This window comes from Ailuropoda melanoleuca, chromosome 12 (genome assembly GCF_002007445.2).
Source record: "Ailuropoda melanoleuca isolate Jingjing chromosome 12, ASM200744v2, whole genome shotgun sequence".
NCBI lineage: Eukaryota > Metazoa > Chordata > Mammalia > Carnivora > Ursidae > Ailuropoda > Ailuropoda melanoleuca.
In genome coordinates, this window is record NC_048229.1 from 26,858,935 (window position 1) to 26,877,275 (window position 18,341).

General features: G+C 49.3%; 2 protein-coding genes across 2 annotated transcripts in view; one reads left to right on the plus strand and one right to left on the minus strand.

Moving 5' to 3' along the window:
* Positions 1-17,418, minus strand: part of PYDC2 (pyrin domain containing 2) — a 24,732-nt gene extending 7,314 nt beyond the window's left edge. Inside the window, exons 1-3 of the mRNA XM_034672592.1 lie at positions 17,389-17,418; positions 6,044-6,261; positions 5,895-5,957 (exon numbers count right to left, since the gene is read on the minus strand). Coding sequence (XP_034528483.1) covers positions 5,895-5,957; positions 6,044-6,211 — 231 coding nt within the window. The 5' untranslated portion in view covers positions 6,212-6,261; positions 17,389-17,418. The remainder of the gene's footprint in view (positions 1-5,894; positions 5,958-6,043; positions 6,262-17,388) is intronic.
* NLRP7 (NLR family pyrin domain containing 7) lies at positions 10,892-14,603 on the plus strand. The gene is given in 10 exon segments (XM_034638101.1): positions 10,892-10,927; positions 11,826-11,936; positions 11,939-12,162; positions 12,164-12,462; positions 12,465-12,534; positions 12,536-12,750; positions 12,753-12,878; positions 12,881-13,129; positions 13,132-13,189; positions 14,486-14,603. Coding segments are annotated over 10 exon segments (1,506 nt in total).
* Positions 17,419-18,341: the final 923 nt, after the last annotated feature.

The window sequence follows — 18,341 nt, forward strand, 5'->3', positions numbered from 1 at the left end:
CATCTGTTTTTAGTAACTTTGGTGTACAAAGAGCTCATGGGAACTCCCCACTTCAGCTCTCTAGAACGACCTGACATGTCGTTGTCTTAGGGGGACTATGGACCTTGACTACAGAACAGTCTCGAGTTGGAAACATCTCAACAGAGACCCACCAAGCAGTTGAGTGGTACACTTTTTCCATCTGCCATTGCTTACAGAGTTATTTCCTGACCTCCCAGACCTGGGTTTGAAATTCTGTTCATTCAACAGCTGAGTATTTGAGCCAAGAGTCCTATGCCCAGATTTCCAGTCGTAAAACAAGTATGCCATCACCCACCTCATTAAGGGGCCGCGGGCGCTCGTTTATTCAAATAGAAGTTCCCATCGGGTGCCTAGAAGAATTTTAGAACTGAAGGGACAGCTATAAAAATGGGTAAGAACCCTGCTTACTTGGGGTTTATACTCAATCTGGGTACATATACAGGGTGTGGGAGAAGCAGACATTTCACAGATAAATTCAAACAGAAACAAGGGACATAAAGATATGAAGACAGGATGACACAGAAGTAGAATGGGGAAGATTTCGCATCACGTGAGCATGGACATTTTCTCAGAGGAAATAGGTCATTGAGGACATGAAGACAAGGAGCTGCCAGCTGTGAGAGTTTTGTGAGGGGTAAAGTCTAAGCAGAGGGAAGGGGTATTAAAGCTCGGGACTGAGTGGAGTTCAGGATGGGGACTCGCTGGAGATGAACACAGGATGGGACTCACACCCTAGGGTCAGACCTCTGACCGTGAAGGCAGTGGCAGGTTAAATTAGGATTTAAAAAATATGAAGGTTTGAGGTTTCTAGAGGTTTCTAGCAGGGAAACCACACAATAGGACTTATACTCAGAAGCACTTTCTCTTGCTGCAGGGGGAGGATGGAGAGCCACACCAAGGAGCTGGTAAGGGAAACATTTTCATGACCCTTGAAGATGATAAGGAGGGCTTCACTGGAGAGAGGGAGCTGCAGCAAGGTTTTGGAGGCAGGGGAGACGTGGAGCTCAGCTCCGAGTGCAGTGAGGACAAGTAGGGCAGATCCAAGGTGGTCACCAGAAGGTAGATCCATTCAACAAGATTCGTGCTGAGGGGAGACCAGGGTGAACAGAGGTCACCTGGGAGAGGAGGGATTTGATCAGATACCAGGGGTGGGGGATTTTTGCTAAACCGACTCGGCAGGATTCTGGTCAAGCTGGACTAAGTGGGCCAAGGAGAAAGCCCAAGGACAAGGGCTAGTGAAAAAATGAGCCCAGGACGCTGACTCCAGTTGAGTCAAGGAGAGAGAGTCTTTGTCAGTGCCTGACTTAGGATTCCGAATTCATCCTGAGGATGGTGGGATCAGGTCACATCTCGGTAGCCCCTGTAGACTGGGCTTATTGAATCCTTAATATTCCCAAGTGTTCTATTCTCCCTATTTCAGATATTGATGCGAAAACAACAGAGAGGTCAGATAGACCATTCAAGGTCACATGGCCACCAAGGGGCAGATGGACTCTGAACCAGGCAGAATAGCCAGAGCCCAGGTTTTAATCACTCTGTCAGGATGGTGGTTTGATTCGGGCACAGTCGTGGAGAACTAATTGAATTACATCTTTGAGCGAAATCAATGGCTTCTGGACACGGAGGGAGGGAGAAGAGGGTGTGAGGACCCAACAAGCACCCAGGATGGGGTATCCATCTGAGCTGGGTTCCTTCCACTTCTGGCCACTTGGATTTCCACATGCCCTTCTCAGTGAGGAAGGGGTTGGGTCTAGGGTTGGGGTCAAGAACAGCACCCCCTCCACTGTGTTCCTGAGGTGTAAGCCCACTCTCCCTGCTTCTTTATTTGTCACCGAGTCCACTCAAAACCACGTTTCAGCCAAGGGTGGCCAAGGAGCATTCCTGGCCAACGAAATCAGCTCCAGTCTTTTTGGTGGGGCTCTTAAGAATGTTAGTTCTGTCCTGATTAAAAAAGGGGGGGGGCAGAAACAGCTGAGTGGCCTTTGGCCTTTGTCCGCTCACCCTGCCAGGCATGCGGAGAGGGTACCTGCAATCGGGAAATTGCAGCAGAGCTGCGAGAGGGAGGCGGGACCCTGTGGGGTCGGCCTGCAGCCCCTGCATCAACTCCAGACCTTGGTGTGAGGGATGAAGTCAGCTGAAGAATCCCAGGTGTCCTCACCCTCCTCTAAAAACGGGAGATTCGTCCCACCCTCCACAGGCACCAAGCCTGCTGGAACACACAGCTACTAATTCTGTTTGTATTGGGTTTGAAATAAATCCTGTTGACCACTCAACTTTTTTTTTCTCCATGTAAGCATAGATTTTGTTTTTCTTTTTCTTTTTTTTTTTTTAAAGATTTTATTTATTTATTTGACAGAGATAGAGAAAGCCAGAAAGAGAGGGAACACAAGCAGGGGGAGTGGGAGAGGAAGAAGCAGGCTCATAGCGGAGGAGCCTGATGTGGAGCTCGATCCCATAACGCCGGGATCACGCCCTGAGCCGAAGGCAGATGCTTAACCGCTGTGCCACCCAGTCGCCCCAGATTTCGTTTTTCTTAAGATAACATAAAATTAGCCATTTCAAGTGAACGGTTCAGTGGCAGTTAGTACATTCACAGGGTAGTGTAGCCACCCCCTTGGCTTAGTTCCAGACACTTCCATCCCCCCAAAAGGAAGCCCCATACCCATTAAACACATGTTCCCCATGCTCCCCTCCCCACAGCCCCTCACCACCACCAGTCTGCTTCCTGTCTCCATGGATTTGCTGGTCCTGGAAGGTTCCCATTAAGTAGTCACACATTATGTACAAAAACTAGCTCAAAATGGACTAAAGACCGAAATATAAGGGGAAAAACACCTAACATTTTAAGGTATTTATGAGCTGCCTGAAGTCTTATGCTGGCTTAAGAGAAAGGACATTTTTCTAGTGTTTCTTCTCATATTAATAGGCAACTATGACCCTCCCTCCCCAGCATCCTTCGTCCCTCTAAAGGCGGAGAGCCACTGCTTGAGATCCTCAACACCTTGATTCCACCCCCCCAACTCCTCGTCCGCAGAGTCCTTCTTGGCCCTATGGTCTCCTCAAATTTGACTTCAGATCACGTTTACCAACAGAAGTCATAAATCTTCCTTTTTTTTTTTAAGATTTTATTTATTTATTTGACAGAGACAGAGACAGCCAGCGAGAGAGGGAACACAAGCAGGGGGAGTGGGAGAGGAAGCAGCAGGTTCATAGCGGAGGAGCCTGATGTGGGGCTCGATCCCATAACGCTGGGATCACGCCCTGAGCCGAAGGCAGACGCTTAACCGCTGTGCCACCCGGGCACCCCTTAGATCTTCCTTTTTTTTTTTTTTTAAAGATTTTATTTATTTATTTGACAGAGATAGAGACAGCCAGCGAGAGAGGGAACACAGGCAGGGGGAGTGGGAGAGGAAGAAGCAGGCTCATAGGGAAGAGCCTGATGTGGGGCTCGATCCCAGAACGCCGGGATCACGCCCTGAGCTGAAGGCAGACGCTTAACCGCTGTGCCACCCAGGCGCCCCTAGATCTTCCTTTTTTAAAAGGGATGATGGCAATGTCCAGTCCCAAGTGCCATTTATAGGCCAATCGGGTCTGGTGTTCAGCACATAATTTAGCCCTGTTGAAAGAACTGGATGGGGTCATTGGGTAAAGAGGATCCTTTAAAACACGGAGAAGGGGAATTTATAGAGGTTGCGTGAGTGCCAGTTCTCACCCAGTTGTTACGCGTTGAAGCCAGTATTCTCCTCAAAGCAGTCTTATCCCAGAACCCATGATCTCGATTCCTCTAATTGATTCAAACAGATGCCACTCTAAAGGCTCCAGTGATTACACAGAAAAAGTAAGGACAATTCAGGGGAGTAAAATCAACTAGTTAAACACAGAATAAAGTATTCTGTTAAGCCAGCAGACAGATTCAGCAAAGTGTGCCAAAACCTGGTGGATTTTCAAGGCTGGTGATTATTATGCAATACTCACTGCATAATTACAGTGGAAAGACAAAAGTTATGCTTGCAATGTTGCTTACAATTGCAGCAATGAAGAGAACCTTATATGGAAATAGTATATATACGCCCAAACATTGCACAGTTGTATTTACATTGCAATGCAACGGGGAATTCTTATTGCCAGCCTTAGCCTTTAATTAGCATGTATTTTATTTGTGGGAGGACACGTTTAATAGTAAAACAATTCGCCTACATTTTGGAGACTTGCCAGAAGAACCAAAAAAAACATCCTTCACATTTAGCGGACAAGATCTCAAGAAGAGCAATTTCGGGAGAACAGGAGGACAAGCAGCTAGACCGCAAATGCATAAAAACGTGCACAAAATTCTTGGGGCTATGGGCGTAGAATGCTACTTCCAGAGACTCAGTTTGGGAGAGAGAAACATTTTCACAAAGAGGAGTGTCACCTGAAATCTCAATAACCCTTCAAAGATGTGACACCTAAACATTCAAAGAAAGGAAGGAGGAAGTTTTATTGTAGAGACTTCACAGTTGAATAAAGAAATGCAGAAATGAAATAGACAAGCAGGGATGTTACTCACCGCTCCAGCACCGGACCTCCGGACCTCCTCTCCGGCTGGGAGGGCTGCAGGTACAGAAAGCCTCCTATAAAGGAGTTTCTCCCTCTGCCCCAAGCTCTGTGATTGGCTCTTGGGACCCTCTGCAGAGAACTTCCTGTAACCAGCAGGTGGAGACCACTTCCTGAGAGGGAGCCTCACTTTCTCCTAGACTAGAGGTTAACCGTGTCTGTCTGCAGAACCCACCTGCCCTGGGCATCGTTTCTAAGTATCCGTTCCCAAAGTTCTGATTTATGAATCAGATTGGGGCTGCCCAGCCATCAGGGTTCTTGAAAGGTCCCCAGATTGGGTGATGGGCGTTAAGGAGGGCACGCGATGTGATGAGCACCGGCGTTATACACAACCGATAAATTAAACATTACATCTGAGATTAACGATGTACTATATGTTGGCTAATTGAATTTAAATAAAAAAATAAAGACCCCCCCAGATGATTGTAATTGCAGCTGATCTTGAAAAGCACTGCTCAGAGCCTTCAGCTGTGAATAGCTGCCCCTTCTGTCCTACCAGATATTTAAAAGTCCACCCACATTTCATGTCAAATATGTGACATGTTAAATACGAGACACGTAAATACATCAACAGCCAAGTGCGTCAGTTTCACACTGACAATATTAACTTTTGTAGATATATAAATAAGACTTCAAAATTTCAGAATTTGAAGCTTTTAGAACAAATATATATGTACATCTCCCTCTCTCATGTGCTCAAATTTGAAGAGTCTCCAGACCAGTACAATATGCTATACCGTAAATGGAATACAATAAAACACTTCAACACAATAAAATTACAATACACACATACTCTACACCACATGTGTCATTTTAAATTTTCAAACAGACATATTAAAAAAGGACATAGAACAAGGTAAAGTTATTTTTTACACTATTTACATGTAATATATCCAAACTATTATTTCAATACATAGTGTAAAAATAATTGGGATATTTTACAGTCAACATTTTGTTCCGAGGCTTCAAAATCTGGTCTGTACTTCCCACTCGGCACATTTCCATTTAGATGACCCACGCTTCTGGTATTCAGTAGCCATCTGGGGCTAGTGACCACCATACGGGTTAGGTCTAGACCTGGACAGGAAAGCGACCTCTGGTTTTAGAAAGGAGGGTCAAGAGATGGAAAGGGTTGTTCTCCCAGCTTGAGTTTATTTCTCCAAGGTTCTTGATGTATCTATCAAGTCCCTGAGTAAGAGGAGGTAAAGAGGTAAGAGGAGGTTTCCTAACTTTGTGCCTCAGTTTCCTTATTTGTAAGTGGGGATAACAACAGCACCTACCTCATAGGAGAAGAGTATTTTCCCCACGTTCCTCACATGAGATAAGATGTTGGCAAACATCCCCTGACAGAAAACACGAGAGGGTAAGTTAATTTTACTTCACTCCTGTAGACTTCTGTTTGTACCCTAACCCTTCTCTCCAGACTCACCAAGATACAGCAGGGTGGGAAGAACCACAGACATGCTCCTATGTCCCAGAGACCCCCTGGCATCAGCAATGCTGCTTTTATGAGGAACAGACTTCTCTGGGAAGTGGCACAGACCCCCAGGAAGGGTGAGAGTGATCCACTCCCAACAGGGAGCAAAGGCGATCGCATCCTTTTTCCTCCTCCTCCCTCCTCGGTGGGGAGGAGTCTCGCAGAATTACCTGACATCACAAAGACATTAATCATCTGAACCTCAAACTACACTCAGTCTAACCTGATTCCTATTTCTTTTTCTTAAGATTTTATTTATTTATTTGACAGAGAGAGAGACAGCCAGCGAGAGAGGGAACACAAGCAGGGGGGATGGGAGAGGAAGAAGCAGACTTCCAGCAGAGGAGCCTGATGTGGGGCTCGATCCCAGGACCCTGGGATCACGCCCTGAGCTGAAGGCAGATGCTTAATGACTGCGCCACCCAGGCGCCCCTCCCGGAACAATTTTTTAAATAGACCTAGATGTGTGCAACATCCCCACAATCCAACGTCAGAACCTCTCCCTCACCCCAAAAAGCACCTTCACACTCTCACACGTGCTGTCCTGTGTTGCCACGGTCGCCGTGGACAGGGCGCCCTGCCTGTGAGCCTCGGTCTCCCCTATGTAATTTGGAATGGATCCTTGATTCCCAAAGACCGGTGTGAAGTCACAGTTCCTCTAGACGGAGGGACCGCTGTGTGCTCCTGCAGTTGACGGGTATTTCCCACAGATATTCGTGGTGACAGAGCATCAAGGATGGGCCGCGGCTCGTAGCTGTTCTGTAGTTCTGGGCGGCAGCCTCTCGCCGGCTCCTTGCCCCAGTGGCCTTGCTTTTACTCTGCACCCAGCGCAGGGCCCTCACGCTATTTAGACGTAGCTCCAGGTTTAGTGAAGCCTGGTCTTCCTCCTGAGTCACTGACCCCTATTTAAAACAAACACCTGCACTCCAGGTGGGCCCCCCCACCAACCTGGAGCCCTTGGGGATTCGGCCCTTCTGCCACCGACTTGCTGTCCTTTCACCAAGGCTGCTTTTATGCACCTCTGTGCATTCCCAGCCCCTGACCCCCTTCTTTCTGCACCCATTCATTCTGGGAGGGGGGAGTACCCTCTTGCACAGCGGAAACACCAACAGTGTGTCTGCTGCTGAGATCGGAGGGCATAGGACCCAGGGGAGGAGCCTGTGCTAGCACGGCTCCACGCGAAGCTGCTGGCTGAACAGGCGTGTGGATGGAACTAGCCACCGTTACTTGAGCAGGGGCCGTGGGGGCGAGCGGAAGGGTTACCGTACTCCTCGGTCTAGGGGTTCTTAAATGTGCTTGCTCATTCTTGCTCTTTTGTATGAAACTACAGGTCATTGGGGTTTGCACCTGCTGTCTCCCTCAGGGTGCTATGCACCATCCCTGGGTAGCCCTGGAGCTAGCCTCCTCCGTGGACCTCGAACCCCGCTGTCTCCCCCAGGGTGCTATGCACCGCCCCTGACTGGTCCTGGAGCTAGCCTCCTCCGTGCACCTTGAACCCCGCTGTCTCCCTCAGGGTGCTATGCACCATCCCTGGGTGACCCTGGAGCTAGCCCCCTCCGTGGACCTCGAGCATTCACCGTATTTTCCAGCGGCTCTGGTGGGGTTTTGCTGCACGGAGCTACCTTGCTCAGTAAGTGAGCGGTTTCGGTGCTGGCTGAAGCTGCCGTTGGAGCTCTTTTCAGCTACACGAGAGCCGCACGCTGGATGGAACCGGATTGCGACTTTACGCCTGTCTGAATGCCCTGTTTCATCTGCGTTTTTCCGTGTGTTCGGTCTGTAGAGGCAAGCTTTCTCCTTCCTTGCATTGTCTGTATCTAAAATCCCTGCAGACTGGATCATCCCTCGCGTCGGAATGCTTGACCAGCAACTTCACCCCGCCCTTCCCCTTGTGGGTGCTTAAAGCTGGAACCCAGGGCCTCACTCCCCGACTCAGGTCCCTATAAATAGCTGCGTCTGTTCCCAAGTCCTCACGACCCCTGTGTGTCTCGGGTCTGGCTCCTAATGCCCTAACCTCACCACCTTCCTGAAATTGCTTCCTTCAGATCGTACTGAAAAATGTGACAGATACCTCCTTTCCTGACTATGGCCCGGTGAGCATTCTCGCTCCTTAAGACTTTTCCTCACAAACGAAACACATCCCAAGGAGCGCCAGGCATCGTGCGGAAGGGCTGAATCACGACGTTGTACACCTGGAACTAACAATACACTGCACATTAACTGGAATTTAAATAAAAATGAACACACACCCCCAAGCCCCAAATGCATGATGATCAAAGACAGCGTTGAAAATGGACTGTAAGGATTAAATCATGGGACATTAACACTCAAGCACGGTTGTTGGGTGCTTCTCTTCCGACTTGGGATTTTAGTCCAAACATTTTTATAGGGAATATTTCATAACAATCATGAGCCCTTACGCTCCATTGTGTTTGGGGACAATCTGCATAGCCCAACTTCTGACTGGATGCATTTCCCCCTGGGTACTTACTAAACAGTGACATTTCATCTTGCAACTCACCCTAGCACTGCCCACTTGATGTCGCCGGACATAAAGATGATTTGTATTTGCTCACGAGGCTGAGGTGGTGTGTCAGGGACTGAGAACACGTGTTCTGGAGTTAAACTCCTAATGATCTGGGGTCCACCTTCGACAGCCATGTGAACACGGGCCTTTACCTTCCTTCCCTTTGCCGGTGGTCCTGAAACTAGCATTTCTCCTTTTTGTATTTTTTTTTAAAGATTTTATTTATTTATTCGACAGAGATAGAGACAGCCAGCAAGAGAGGGAACACAAGCAGGGGGAGTGGGAGAGGAAGAAGCGGGCTCCCAGCAGAGGAGCCTGATGTGGGGCTCAATCCCATAATGCCAGGACCACGCACTGAGCCGAAGGCAGACGCCCAACCGGTGTGCCACCCAGGCGCCCCATGAAACTAGCATTTCTCCTAATCACCGGAAGCTTTGTTGAAACAGCTTTCTGGGCCCGTCTCCAGACGTTCTGGTTGGGGAGGTCTGGGGCCAGGCCTCGGAATCTGCATTTTCCACGAGTTCCCAGAAGATGCAGCTGGTCTGAGGGCCACACTTGGGGAACCATGGCCCTACGCCTCAGATGCACCATGAGAAGCATGGATAATAGAATTCACCTGATCAGAGTGTTGCGAGGATTAAACCTGATCTACGGAAGAGCCTGTAACAGTCCTCAGCAGCTAGAAAATACTCAGATGTTAATTCTCCTCATAGCTCCTCAGAAAGACAGGGATTACAGAAACATATGAAGGAAATTATCCAGTCAGAGGGGTTACATTTATGATGTGAACACTTAATGCAGTCATATTTTGCCCTTTGCTTAAATCCGTTACTTCTCTTTTTTTTGCATTAGAATTTGATTTTATTTTAATTTAAACTCAATTAGCCAACGTATCGCCATCATTAGTTTTTGATGTCGTGCTCTACAATTCCTTAGTTGCGTATCACACCCAGTGCTCATCACATCACGTGCGCTCCTTAATGCCCGTCACACAGTTACCCCACCCCCCAGCCCCTTCCCTTCTGCAACCCTCAGTTTGTTTCCCGGAGTCCAGAGTCTCTCATGGTTTGTCTCCGTCACTTCTGAGTCAAAAAGCTATGCTAAGTTCCTCTTAATTTTTGACAACGTGTCTGCGTTCGTACGTGCACTTGTGAATACGTACGTATACATCTCTGGCTGTCTGTACATGTTAATATTAACCATAATAATTATTTAAAAGATCTTATTTATGGATTTGACAGAGAAAGAGCACAGCAGGGGGAGGGGCAGAGGGAGAGGGAAAAGCAGGCTCCCCACTGAGCATGGAACCCACCGCATGGTTCCATCCCAGAACCCTGGGATCATGACCTGAGCCGAAGACAGACCCTTAACCTGTAAGCCAGCCAGGCGCCCGTATCATTAGGTTCTTAATTTGCATTTCCCTCAAGTCTAAAGAGGCTGAATGCCTTTTCCATGTGCTGACTGGTCATTCTCTTTTTTGAGGTGCCTTTTCCAATTTTCTGACTTCTTTCCCTGGAATTTTATTTTGTTTTAACACACACTCGCTGGAACTCCTTACATGTGTTCCATTCCTTCTGAAACTCGCTCTTTCAAAATCTATGTATTTTGAGTGCATGTCCTCCCACCTTGTAGCTTGCTGCTGTCCTTTTAGCTTTCATGCTTTTTGCTTTCTTTTTTTTGAATATACCTAAGGTCCCAATTTAAAATCAAATTTGGGTGATCAGTTTTACCTTGATGGCTGCTACATTATCTTGATTATTTCCAAGAATGGGGATAGGCTTTATTTTTCTTTTTACAAGTTTTATTGACTTGCCTCTCACAACTGAGATTATAATCCATCTCTGATTAGTTGCATGTGCTGTGATGCAGGGATCCGAGTTTATTTTTCGTGTGGGTATCTAACTGATGCGGGACCATTTATGGAAGACTGCTCTTTCCCACCCCTGCACTGTACGATGCTGACCTTGTGTCTCTAGTGAGCTGGCCATTCTGTCTCATGGGTCCTCTGTGTACCTTACACCAGTTTCCTGTCATTTGCTCTAGTTTACAATGTCTTTACCGGCGTCAGGACTAGGGTGGAGCAAACATGAGTCACCATGTCTCCTCACAGTCTGGACCCTCATGCTTATCTTGGAGTGACTTCCAACTCTTGTTTCTCTGCAAGTGGCTTTATTTTACATCTTTGCATTTCCACGTAAACTTGAAACTTCACAAGTAGATAAATCTACGGACACAGAATGCAGGCGAGTGGTAGCCAGAGACCCGGTAAGGGGGAAATGGGCAGTGACTGCTTCACGTGTCCGGGTATCTGTGTGGGTGATGAAAATGTTCTGGAACAAGACAGAAGTGATGGTTGCACAACACTGTGAATGTTCTCAATGCCACTTCATCATACGCTTTAAACTGGTTAGGCATTTTATGCGTATTTTTACCGTAATAAAAATGAAATAGACTGGAGATATTTAAAGTTCTTGTAATCTACAATATATATGATCTACGAAGTATAGATAACCTTATGGGCCAAGCTTTGCCCTGTGGGTATTTTACCAAGTGCAAAAGTGCAAAAATAGACTGGATAACTGGAAACTGGGGGAAGCAGGAGGGGACTTGCTGGTTAGAAAAGCCAGCTGGGTCAGTGCTGTCTGAGAAGGTTGGCGTTTGGTAGCCTGCAAGGTGACTTGCCCTTTCTTGGTATTCCTCACTTCCGGTCCTTTCCAAAGTGTATTTTCAGGGTGAGTATAATCACTGGCGCCCCAACTGTGTCCCATCCCATATCACTACAGGTGAAGAGGAGCGAGACAGAAACTCAATGGAGGAATCTTCTATCCCGAAGACCGCTGGGCCGGGAGATGGTGATGAATTTCACTACAACGTCACGCAAAGAAGCCAAAGGTTTCTATCATTCTTGAATCCTCAAACACCCACACAGCTAACGTCCCACGCGGTGGTGCTGCACGGTCCCACGGGCGTCGGGAAGACCACGCTGGCCAAGAAGTGCCTGCGGGGGCGCCTGGGTGGCACAGCGGTTAAAGCGTCTGCCTTCGGCTCAGGGCGTGATCCCGGCGTTATGGGATCGAGCCCCACATCAGGCTCCTCTGCTATGAGCCTGCTTCTTCCTCTCCCACTCCCTCTGCTTGTGTTCCCTCTCTTGCTGGCTGTCTCTATCTCTGTCGAGTAAAGAAATAAAATCTTTAAAAAAAAAAAAAAAAGAAGAAGTGCCTGCGGGACTGGACGCAGGACAACCTCACGCAGCCCAGCTCCACCGCCTTCTCTCTTGGCGGCAGGGCGCTCAGCCGCAGGGGCACGCGCTCCCTCGCGGAGCTGCTGGCCCACAGCTGCTGGCCCACAGCGCCCCGGCCCCGCAGCACGCCCTTCCGCAGGTCCTCGCCCAGGCCCAGGAACTCCCGTTGGTCTTCGACGCTTTCGAGGACCTGCGCGTGCCCTCGGGGCTGGGGGCGCTGGTGCGCGACCTGTGCTGTGACTGGAGGACGCCGAGACCCGCGCCTGTCCTCTTGGGGAGCTTGCTGAAGGGAAGGCTCCTCCCCATGGCTAGTGGTCACCACGTGGCCCGAGGCCCTGAGCGAGCTGCGGCTGCTGCTGGAGCAGCCACTCTTGGTGGAGATGGAGGGGCTCTCAGAACGCGACAGGAGCGCGTATTTCTGGTGACACTTTGCAGGGGAGGCGCAGGCGCTGAGCGCTTTCCACCTGATGCAGAGCAACGCGGCGCTGTTCCGCCTGGGCCTGGCGCCCGCCGTGTGCTGGACGGTGTGCACCTGTCTGCGGCTGCAGATGCACCGGGGCGGGGACTCCCGCCCCACCTGCCAGACCGCCAGGGCGCTGCGGCTGCGCTTCCCACGCGGGGCAGCTGCCCGGGGCCTGGCATCGCCGCTGCGCTGTGCGCCCTGTGCCTACTGGCGGCCGCAGAGCGCGCTGTGCGATGCGCACGACCTGCGCCGGCTGCGCGTGCACGAGTCGGCCCTGCGCCCTTTCCTGGACAGGGGCATCCTCCAGAAGGGCCGAGACTGCCAGGGCTGCTACTGCTTCGTCCGCCTGAGCGTCCAGCTCCTGGCCACCGCGTTCTACGTTCTGCGGGGCGAGGACGGCCAAGACGCGGGGAGCCCCACCTGGACATCAGGGGTGTGCAGAGGCTGCTGTCCAAGCAAGAAGGACTCAAGAACCCCCACCTAGCCCCCGTGGGGCGCTTCCTGTTCGGCCTCGCCAATGAAAAGAGGGCCAGGGAGCTGGGGACGACCTTTGGCGCCCGGTGTCCATGGACGTCAAGCAGGAGCTACTGGAATGCAGAGTAAGGTCCGCCCAGAACAGACACTTCTCCTCGGTGCCTGACACAAAGGAGACTTTGTACTGTCTCTACAAATCCCAGGAGGAGCCGCTTGTGAAGGAGGCCATGGCCCAGGTCACCGAAGTGGCCCTGCATTTGCAAGATCCCTCGGACATCGTGCATGCATCCTTCTGCCTCAAGCACTGTGAAAACTTGCAGAAAATGTGGCTGCGGGTAGAAAGGGGATGTTCCTGGAGAGCGATGCTGCATGGGAACCAGAGGCTCAGGCTGACGGGTAAGGACCTGTCCTGGTCACTCTGTCAGTGTGCCCTCTCCAGCCTCATCCCCTGCTGCATTAGGGACAGGGCAGAGTGGCCTGCTCCCTGTGGCTTAGGGTCAGAATTTTCTCCTCGCCAGAATTTCTTCTGCCAGCTTGCCATTCAGGGCGGGGAGCGTGCTGCTCAGACAACGGATGGAGCTTCATTCAGTGTTATAGCTTACGTGTGGGGCACGAATTCAGGGCATCCCTAGACATTCTGGACAGCTCACATATTTCCCCGAACCCTTCTTTTTTCTCAAACTAGAGCCACCACAGTGTGCCTCACATCCCCAGGACTTCGATCTGAAAGTTGGTACGGACTGACCACTCTGGCCCTTTTCATCCACACCCTGCCCCTGGCAACCACCCATCTGTTCTAGGAATTCATGTTTGTTTGGGTTTTTTTTTTTTTAAGAGTCCACGTAGAAGTGAGGTCATACAGTAGTTGTCTTTCTGCCTGACTTTATTTCACGTAGCATAATGCTTTTGAGACCCATCCATGTTGTCACAAATGGCACAATTTCCTTTTTTGTGGCTGAATAATATTCCGCCAGATACACATACCATCTTTTCTTTATTCATTCATCTGCCGGTGGATACTTAGGTCGATTCCATGTTTTGGGTGTTGTGAATAATGGTGCAGTGAATGTGGGAGCACAGATATGTTTTCAAGGAGCGTGACTTCATTTTCTCCAAATACCCGGCAATGGGATTGCTGGATCATACTGTAATTCTGATTTTCTGAGGAACCCCCATACCGTTTTCCATAGTAACTGTGCCAGTTTGCAATCCCAGCAACAGGGCACGAGGATTCATTTCCCCACAGCTCCCCCAACACTTACTCTCTGTCTTTGATTTTCGCCTTTCGGACAGGTGTGAGGGTATCTCGCCGTGGTTTGATTTGCGTTTCCCCGAGGCTGAGTGATGCAGAGCATCTTTTCATGTATCTCTTGGCCATTTGGACGTCTTCTTTGGAAAATCGTCTATTCAGTTCCTCTGCCCATTTTAAAACAGTTTTTTAAAAAAATTGAATTATATGAATTCTTTATATGTTTTGGATATTAACCTCCTGTTAGATATATGATTTGCAAATATTTCCTCCCATTCTGTAGGCTGCCTTTTCATTTTGTTGGCGGTTTCCTTTGGGGGACAGTCTACCAATTCTTGTTCCTTTTCCCATACATGCAGGTGCTCTGGTCCGTCCCTTCCTTCTAGGTCACAGCACGACCTGGTCTCTCTCCATCCCTGGATCGATCTCTGCTCGGTGTTCAGTTCGAACAAGAATCTGTGTTTCCTGGACGTGAGCCGAAGCTTCCTGAGTCCCTCCTCAGTGAGGATTCTTTGTGAGCAGATCGCCCGTGTCACCTGTCATCTCCAGAAAGTGGTATAAGTAGACACTAACCCTGTAACGACGATTCCTGGAGTTTTTAATGTGGCAGCTGAGTCTGAAAGCCTGACGAGGCTCTGACTGACCAGGTGCTCGGAATGCAAAGAATTGAAATGGTTCCTTTTTTTTTTTAAATAATAATTTTTTATTATGTTATGTTAGTCACCATACAGTACATCATTAGTTTTTGATGTAATGTTCCATGATTCATTGGTTGCGTATAACACCCAGTGCACCATGCAATACGTGCCCTCCTTAATACCCATCACTGGCCTAGCCCAGTCCCCCACCCCCCTCCCCTCTGAAGCCCTCGGTTTGTTTCCCAGAGTCCACAGTCTCTCATGCTTCATTCCGCCTTCTGTTTACCCCCCCTTCATTCTTCCCTTCCTTCTCCTACTGATCTTCCTAGTTCTTATGTTCCATAAATGAGTGAAACCATATGATAATTGTCTTTCTCTGCTTGACTTATTTCGCTTAGCATAATCTCCTCCAGTCCCATCCATGTTGCTGCAAATGTTGGGTAATCATTCCTTCTGATGGCTGAGTAATATTCCATTGTATATGTGGACCATATCTTTATCCATTTGTCTGTTGAAGGGCATCTCGTCTCCTTCCACAATTTAGCTATTGTGGACGATGCTGCTATGAACATTGGGGTGCATATGGCCCTTCTCTTCACCATGTCTGTATCTTTGGGGTAAATACCCAGTAGTGCAATGGCTGGGTCATAGGGTAGCTCAATTTTTAACTTTTTAAGGGACCTCCACACTTGTTTTCCAGAGTGGCTGTACCAACTTGCATTCCCACCAACAGTGTAAGAGAGTTTCCCTTTCTCCACATCCTCTCCAACATTTGTTGTTTCTTGCCTTGTCCATTTTTGCCATTCTAACTGGCATAAGGTATCTCAATGTGGTTTTGATTTGAATTTCCCTGATGGCTAATGGTTCCTAGTGGGAGAATCGTATGTTGCATTGAGTTATTGTCATGAAATTCAGCCAAGCGTTTGGAATTTCCATACATCTGCTATGGGCATATTTGAAACTCAGCCTGTGGGAAATATAGGTACAAGCATATCCGAGGGTGACCTGGTCGGAACCGGGGGAAATATTCCAGAGCGCGCCGTTTTAAATCCGTGAATAAGAATGTGTCGGCGAGGCAATGGTGAATTTATAACTAGTGTGTGAAACAGGGTTGGGAAGGGAGTCTGAGGAAGGTAGGTGGGGGCAGAAGCAAATCATGACGGAGCCACTTGGATAGGTGACTGTCAGGATTTAAAAGGTTAAACCAACACCTGTCCAAGCGATAAACTTTACAAGTTCTATTCAAAATTACAGACAGATATATCACTGAAACTCCCCCCAGCTCCCCAAACCAACATGCCTTAGAAAGTTTACTTAAGCCCCTGAGAATGTGCTATTTACTTGAGAGAAAGAGCTACGCCAAACGTCACTCAACCTGCTTGTCTCAGAATGCCACGGGACTTGTGTATTCACAGCAATGAAAGCTGACCTAGGCTAGTGCCCGCAAAGACGGCAATTTCTTCTGAATGGCCCTGAAAGTTTACATTGCTCCGTAATGCTCAAGGCGTTGCATGAGAAACAAGAATTACAAGGCACCTGTAATTTGTTCCACTAAGAGTGTAGGACAATGTAAGCAGGGGTTCTGAACGGCTGGCATCCCCCTTACTCTGGCTCTCTCTCTGCTGAAAATGTCATTTTGAAGCCTCTTTGGGATAAGCTGCAGGGAACGTTCATTATCTGACACTGAAGAGTCAAGGGCTATAAGACCACTTGTGGGTTTAGGAAGAAGTGTGGGTTTAGGGAGAAGAGAGTATCCACACCCCCCTGCCCCCAACAGGGGGATGGACTGCCAGGTTTGGATGTACAACCAAAAACAGGGGAAGAGCCTCTAGGACTCAAGTGAAAATGAACATCTGAAACAGGAGGGTACTGGGTACTAGTGGCGGGTGCTGAGTCTATCCCAAATTAGAATGCATTAAGCATGCTTCAAAAAGAGGTCCTGAGAAAGTGCTTCCCCGTTATTCCTACTATGCACACAGGCTCACTAACGAATTAGATTATGTATCACGCAAGCTCGGTTGACTCTAAAGAAGCTGGCATAGTCCAAGTGCCGGAAAAAATTTTTTTTTTTTAATGCTGGATTATTTCTTGAAGCCCACAACTGGATTAGAGAAAATCCATGTTCTTTTCCATCTGGGATTTATTTTAATCCTATTTGAAATCCCACACTCATGTTAGCAGAGAGGCAAATAAACAAAAAAAAGCAAACAAAACCCCCAACTCCTAATGGCCCACACCTTCAAGGAGTCGAATTTATTGGCTAACTCACGAATCATAACCTAGCGTAGCCTAGTGGAAACTGGCTTGCGGGGATGCAAACGGCCATGTGGGGCGATAGAAATCGCTGGTTCTTGCCGGGGGAAGTCAGGCACGGGGGAGGGGGACAGGAGCTGAATGCCGAAGGAGACACAGGATGCGACACAGAACCCAAGGAGAGGACAGACAGTGCCTCTGCAGAACAGCGGGAGCCAAGACAAGGGTGACCAAGCCCTCCACCCCTCTTCCTCCCGCCACCACACTACCTCCCCTTGCAGTCCCTACGTCTCTTCGTTCCAGCCGTCACCCTGGGGACTTGCCCCTCGTATCTGTTTTCTTGACCCTCTTCCCACTGTCCACCTTGTCTGGAGACCCCTCCTCTCCCTGCGTTCACAGCACTCGAAGCGGAATCCCTTTTCATTCTTTCCTAGGATTAGAAACGTCTCGCTTACCGGGACTTGTGTTTCGCTCTCGTTGGTAAGATGCCGCTGACGCACCTGGTCCTGGAAGGCGGTGTCCGCAGTGACGAGCTGCTGCTGCTGCGTGAGACCCTGTCGCGCCCGAGATCCAACGTGCAGCATCTGAGGCAGATCTCCCGGCCCCTGCTGTCCCCTCCAGGGCGGGCCACGCTCCCCCGGTCTCCCGCTGCACTGGAAGGAAGACGGGGCCACCCATCAGCACGCCACACCAAGCAGCAGACAGAGTCTCAAACAGAGGCAGAAACCCCGTCCACGTTCTTCCTCCGGCCAGCTTGCCTTGTGCATTGGGAGTGAGCCCCGAGGGCAAAGGAACACCCAGAATTCTGCGTCCCCCTCAAGCTTAGGGACTTGGCTTTTTTTTTTTAAGATTTTATTTATTTATTTGACAGAGATAGAGACAGCCAGCGAGAGAGGGAACACAAGCAGGGGGAGTGGGAGAGGAAGAAGCAGGCTCCTAGCAGAGGAGCCTGATGTGGGGCTCAATCCTATAACGCCGGGATCACGCCCTGAGCCGAAGGCAGACGCTTAACTGCTGTGCCACCCAGGGGCCCCAGGGAACTTGGCATTTTTGACTCCATGTTGCCTACCCGTTGTGGTTCAGAGCAGCCTTATGACCACTCGGTAACACTGCAGAAGAATCCGGTGTCCTCCGTCCTGGGGTGTCACCCGTCTGAGCCACGCCTCAGAAAGCCACCTAGTCAGGGCTCCAACTGTCATCGCCTGTCTCTAGGGGACCATTGTTCCTGCCTTCCATTTAGCTGAGTGGCAGCTCAAGGTACTGGCTAGCAGCACAAGTCTCTTTAGGATTTGAAAATGAGCTCAAATCCTCACTCCGACGTTTATGACCACTAGGATCTCGAGCTGTTTCCTCATCCATAAAGGGGGGTTTTAAGAATTGATGTGACCCGCTTTGCACGGGGGCCAAG